This window comes from Lycium barbarum, chromosome 9 (genome assembly GCF_019175385.1).
Source record: "Lycium barbarum isolate Lr01 chromosome 9, ASM1917538v2, whole genome shotgun sequence".
Classification (NCBI taxonomy): Eukaryota; Viridiplantae; Streptophyta; class Magnoliopsida; order Solanales; family Solanaceae; genus Lycium; species Lycium barbarum.
The window spans coordinates 20,478,840-20,485,655 of record NC_083345.1 but is presented as its reverse complement, the minus strand read 5'-3'; the positions used below and the strand labels follow the sequence as shown (position 1 = coordinate 20,485,655).

Here is a 6,816-nt window from a genome sequence, read left to right as displayed (position 1 = left end):
CCCATCAAAGGATAATAAGAAGTTAAAAAGTTTTTTACAAACACTTCTCATACTCTAGTCATATATGGTAGAAGGTAAAAATTGTTGCACTTCAGTCATATGCAGATGAAGTGCATGCAAATATGACTGAACTTCAGTCATAATTGCCTTAAGTTCATTCATGTACATGACCTCACAACTTTTAGACAAAATTTGTAACTTCGGACCGGATTTTGCTACTTTAGTCATGTATGTTCCGTCAGGAGTATAGATGAGGGTTCATTTGAACCCATAACTGCTAGCTCAGACCTTGATTTATCCATGTAAACACAAACTGAAATTGCTAAAATGACCTTGATTTATCCATGTAAACACAAACTGAAATTGCTAAAATGGTTGAACTGTGAACTCAAAACTCAAACAAAGTGACGGTTAAGTGGTTAGAACTCGAATCCTGAACCCATAAAATTAAAATCTTGAATCTTCTTTTGTATTTCTGTGATTCACCGCCATTTGAAAATGAAGATCCAAATTTAGATTGGTGCGACAAAATCCCTTTTATAATTTTGTGGATCTCCAGTTTTCTAGAAGTCCCAATAATCAGTTCTGTACAATTCGGACAATTATTGTGACAAGGCAAGTTTTGTCTCTCAATCTGAAATCTTGGCAATTCGTCAAAAGTTGCTGCGTAATCTTGACCACGAATTTATTTTTACAAAGCTTTTCTGAACGAGATTAAAATTTAAACGGTGACACTGCAACATCTTATTTGTGCAAATCTCCCCTAGTAAGGTCATTGTCTCAATGAAGGATAAGACCTTCACGAGTTATGTAAAACTCAATCCTCTCTCAAATATTTATTTCGTAGCCCAGTAAAATGATACAATTATACCCCATTGGAGCTATTGTGTACTGCACTCTTAGTTGCAAGACTGCAAGTACAGAGCAATTAACTAAAAGCAACAAGACATGCACCCTTGAGAAACTTCCCAGCTTAAACTGAGGGTGCAGACGTGCAGTTTAAGTGTCTAGAAAGGTAAAGTGACTAAAGATCAACATAAGAGTTACGAAACACTATCTGGAGCAGCACGATGCTTTTTGCTTTGACATGTCGGTTCCATTCGCAAGGCTAACCCGATTGCCTGATAATTCTGCCTTGTATGAATCAGAATTGAGAACTTTTCTGCTTACATTCTTGTATATCTCACGGATGACAATTTCAAAGGCTGTTTTCACATTAGTAGAGTCCAGAGCAGATGTTTCAATGAAGAATAATCCTTCCTCTTCTGCAAGGTTTTTCCCTTCCTCTATACTCACATCTCTGATATTCTCCAGATCACATTTGTTCCCAACAAGCATACTTGCAACTGTTGTATCACAGTGGGCTGCATTACCATTCAAGCAATGTGATAGAAGTTATCAGTGAACACTATTGATCCACATATATTCAGATATTGAGCGGATAAGACAAATTTTCTATTGGCGGGGTGATACAGAAATTTTAAGTTACTTTTTTTTTTTTTTGATAACCCTGGTGTCCAGGCTAGCATGTGTGCACCTCGACTAAATCCACAAGATACTTGCTACCTTCAACCAACAACAGGTACTGAGTAACTCTATCTATCAAGGCTAGGACAGATTATAAGAAATCATCAAGTGTTTTTGTCTCTATTGGGTTTGAACCTGAGAGACCTCATGGTTCTACACCCACTTCATTAACCACTAGCTTACACCCTTGGGTGTAGATGTAGAAATTTTAGGTTACTTAGTGTGAAGCATGTGAACAACTGAAATAAAATAACATAGAACAAATATCATCATGCTATTTACGGACAATCTCAATCTACAATTCTTTGGAAATTAGCTAATAACATGTTAGAGCTTCAGATTTTAGTCATTTCAGGAACAATAACAACAACAACTCAATTCAAACTAGATTGGGTCGGTTGTATGAAAATCAGACAAGTCCACGACTTCCAGCAGAATTATCTTGGTTGCACAACTGCAAGTGAAAGACGAGCTAGAAGATGGCCTGCTTTTAAAGCAATGCTCCTTAACGCCTCAACAATGCCAAAAATCAAACTTATATTTAGATTTCTTCTCTCGACACATAAGCAGAGGGTGAACTTCAAACAGGGAAGGCTAGTATAGGACTCTTCTTTCACCCTATTTATTGATACAACTAATTCCACTAATTATCTAAAAAATTGTATGTCTTACAGGTATTTTCAAATCTGTCCTGCTACGCACGCACAATAGCCTTAACAGTAGATAAATCTATATAGCTGTCCATATCTGGCCATTTGTTTTCATTACATTTTCGCAATCATACCTAGCTAAAAATTGTCTTGATACAATGAACTCAACATCGTTTTACTATCACCAACATTAGAAACAGCTCACTCCGGAACAGGAAAGACATAATATGAACAAAGTAACACATGCTCATACACACAAAATCAGTGCTCAAGAGTGAAATTATCAGCATAATTAATACACATTTTTGATAAGCCAGCACAATTGATACTCTTACTAGCTTATTAACACTTAAAACTTATGTAATAAGTACTTAAAACTTATGTAATAGTAGTACACAAACTGCTACTTCCCCGAATCAAACAACATCAGTTTATACTTTCCATGTCTAAACATTTGAGTAAACAATTTACTTTCCATGTCTAAACATTTGAGTAAACAATTTAGTAAATCAAGAATGCATGCTCCCAGTGGAACTGCTGCACCCTTTTTTCCGGCAACAGTGAAATCGCTTTACTTGTTCCCAAGTATTGCTAATTAGAACCACATTTGCTGCCTCAAATCACGACGTGTAATATCACTAAAGATGAATTAACCCCAACATTGAGGAGAACTATGCACAACCCACATTAACGGGTCAATAAATGAACAAATCCATTTACCAAAGAGGGGAAAAATGCACTGTATAAGCAATGGATCCAGATCAAGCCAAAAATATGCACATCCAAGTCCAATAATCAACAAGAATAGAAACCCACAAAAGTCTACATCTTTAGGGGTCATTGTACCGTCAACCAGACACAATATAAATTTAATCAGGCAAAATCTTGAATGCCCCACCTTTATCCCATCAAACTTTGGAATTATTTTACCCCACACTCCAGGTCGGATAAATTAGTCCAAGAATTATAATCCCAGGACTATAATTTAGTCCGCGAACCAAACGAACCCTTAATATTTCAAAATAAAAAGAAAGCAAAAGGAGAGCTTACTGTTGAGTTCATCAAGCCAACGTTTGATATTCTCAAAAGTGATCTTTCTACTAATATCATAAACAATAAGAGCACCAACAGCACCTCTATAATAAGCAGAAGTAACAGCTCTAAAACGTTCTTGACCAGCAGTATCCCAAACTTGTGCCTTAATTTCTTTACCATCAATTTCTACAACTTGTGTTTGAAACTCAACACCAATGGTTGCTTTAGAGTTATGGTCAAATTCATCACGAGCAAAACGGGAAAGTAAGTTAGATTTACCAACAGCAGAGTCACCAATTACTACAATCTTGAAAAGATACTCTTCTCCTACTTCTTCTGATGACATTTTTTAAGGTTAGGTTCTTGTTGTGTTTGTCGGTTGGAACTAGTGATGTATGTTAGTGTCAGTGATAGGACTAGAGTGATACTCTAGCGTGAAGTGCCTTTTATTGTGAAGACCGAGATGTGGATGGGATAGATAAATTGTGAGCGGTTGGTATTCAATTTATGTGAATCCATTTATCTGGGTATATAATTTAAGAAAATATAGAAGATTTTTAAATTTATAGTGTTAAATGAGTCATATATATTTTGTATGATTATAAATTATTGTATAAAAATAAAGTGTTTCTAAATATAGAAAAAGTTATTCTTTTGGCACGGAATCGGAGGTAGTACGAAGGAATATTGTTATGTAAAAAAGAATAAGGAAAGTAGAAGAAAATTGTTGGGCTTTGAAACGCGTGGACTTGTTTGGGCAGAAGAGTGAAGTAAGCAGCGATCCAATGCGCAATTGACGGATTAACGGGAGCCCGTATCTGATCACACCTCACAAGTCACCGGTGAAGCACAAATATTAGACTTCCTACTCAGGCTAAAATTAATTGTAACGGTTATTAAAAATAATTATCTTAAATTATTTGTTACAGTTATTAAAAATAGTTGTCTTAATTATTTATCGTTTTAGAACTCTAAAGTAAAATTAATTAATCTTCCCTATTTTACTCTTAATAAAATTTTGTCATTAATAGAAATGACGCACATAAATAGAGTAAATATTTAATGGAGAGACTTTATAACTTAGACATAAATAAGGGTAAAGTAGTTAAAACTCCCTCTCCTAATTACTCCATCTGTCCCAATTTATGTGATATACTTTCCTTTTTAGTATATCTCAAAAAGAATGATACATTTCTATATTTAGAAAATTCAACTTAAACTTCCCCTTCTACCCTTAATGAAATGATTTACAAGTCATACAAATATATATGGCTTGTTTAAGACCACAAGTTTTAAAAGTCTTCCTTCATTTTTTAAACTCCATGCCTAGTCAAACTATATCACATAAATTGAGACGAAGGGAGTAATATTTTTTAAGGGGCGTCTAAAACAAAAAAAAAAAACAGCAAATAATTTGAGACGGGGGGAGTATTATTTTACGCATACACTACCTCTATCTCAATTTATATAACATAGTTCCGATTTAGAGAATCTAACAAGAATCTTTGTGATTTATTCGAATGCCATTTAAATACTTTAAACTGTTAATTGTTGTGACTAACAGTACTTTTAATGTAGTTTCTAAATATGTAAATTATTTTTCAAAAACTTCAAAGATTGTATGTCCGAATGCACGGTCAAAATAAAAAAGTTTGACTTTCGAAATTCGAACTAAATCATATAAATTGGGACAGAGGGAGTACTATACTACTACTCCATCCGTTTCAATTTGTTTGTCTGATTTTGACTTGACATAGAGTTTATGAAAATACAGAAGGCCTTTAAATCTTATGGTCTTAAACTAAAGATATGTAAAATGTACTAAAATGTCTTTTAATCTTATGATCTTTAACATTTCATGTGGAAGAGTTGCCAAAAAGGGGAGAAATGATTTTATAGCCCACTTACAAAATATTTTATTTTTATATATTTTTTTCAAGAGATCTTCCTTTTTACACATAAGAGATCTGAAAAATCACATATAAAAGATATAAATAGAATTGTAAAAGGGTAAGAGATGTCATTTTCTCCAAAAGAAGGAAAGATGCATTCTTTTTCAAATGGACTAAAAAGAAAAGTAAGATAAATAAATTAAAACAGAGGGAGTATTATTTATTCTGGGGAATAGCCATTTTAGTTTGTGTTATTACATTATACTTTTTTGGTCTATGTGTTAGTCGACTAAATATGTTTAACGCAATTTTTGTCCTTCAAAATTTCTCTGGTCTCTCTGAAAATATGAGGTTGAGTTATGTAGGTCCATATGAACTGTTCTCTTATAGCGCTGGCAGAATAACCTCATTATAAAAAAATATTATTTTTATTGTATGCTTTTTTCTAGATCACTTTTTAATTTTGTTTATGTTAATTCAGTGGATTAAATTCCGCAAAAAAATAGGTGGGATGAATTTGCTTTGTACAGAAAAATTTGATCTCGCTTTCATTTTTTTTTTCATACTATTTTGAATGATTTGTCCTTGTGCCGAGGATCTACCGAAAATAGCCTCTCTACCTCCCAAGATAGAGGTAAGTTCTGCGTACAGTCTAGCCTCGCCAGACCCCACTTCTGTGGGATTACACTCAGTGGCGGATTCAAGATTTTCATTCAAGGAGTTAAAAAAAAAAACAGTAAAAGCTAAATATAAAAAATAATGTTGTTGATGGGAATCGAACCTACGAATGCTAGAGACAATTTTGAACACCCTGAACCGCTTGAGCTTGTTAGATAAGAAAAGGAAATCGAAGGAGAAAGTGAACAGAAAATAGAGCAAAAGAGATGAAAAACTGCTGCAATTCTTTGTATTTCTGATGCATCACTTAAGCGAACAAGACTGCCTATAAATAGGCTTACAATCAAACTGGAAATACTAAAATCTAGGTCCACTGACCCACTAATTTGCTAATTATCTGCAACAATATCTAAACTTGCTTAAATAAAGGAAACTAACTAACAAACTCCTGAAGACTTGGTCAAATATTTTTGAATCACTTCTCAACACTCCCCCTTGATTCAAAATTGCAAACTCCAAGTTGACTTTGCTTGCGGAAGTGACTTTGTGAAGATGTCTGCTACTTGCTCATTTGTATCGCACGCCTTCAAAGTAATTTCTCCAGTAGAAACAAGACTTCGAATATAGTGATAGCGAATATCAATGTGTTTTGTTCTACTGTGAAATGTCGGCTTCTTCGTCATCGCAATAGCAGATGTATTGTCACAAAAGATCTCCGTTGCACCAGCTTGTTTCTGATTAAAATCTGCAACAAGTCTCCTCAACCAAACTGCTTGACAAGCTGCTGAAGTTGTTGCAATATATTCAGCCTCTGAAGTTGATAAGGCCACCACTTCGTGCTTCTTTGAACTCCATGAAATTGCTCCAGATCCAAGATTAAACAAGAAATTCGATGTGCTCTTTCTATCATCAATTCTACCTGCCCAGTCACTATCAGTAAAGCCAGTTAATGTGAAATTTGTTACCTTGGAATACCAAATTCCATGATCTGTTGTCCCTGCGATATATCTCAGTATTCTCTTTGCAGCTCCAAGGTGAAGCTTGCTTGGACTGTGCATAAATCTAGACACTACTCTAACAGAGAAAGCAATATC

General features: G+C 34.4%; 1 protein-coding gene across 1 annotated transcript; it reads right to left on the bottom strand.

Moving 5' to 3' along the window:
- Positions 1-806: 806 nt before the first annotated feature.
- On the bottom strand, positions 807-3,729 carry LOC132609780 (ras-related protein RABA5b-like). The gene is made up of 2 exons (XM_060323930.1): positions 3,228-3,729; positions 807-1,364 (listed from the first exon to the last, which is right to left on the bottom strand). The coding sequence occupies exons 1-2, from the start codon at positions 3,556-3,558 to the stop codon at positions 1,054-1,056; spliced, it is 642 nt and encodes a 213-aa protein (XP_060179913.1). The 5' UTR covers positions 3,559-3,729; the 3' UTR covers positions 807-1,053.
- Between the last annotated feature and the right edge of the window lie 3,087 nt (positions 3,730-6,816).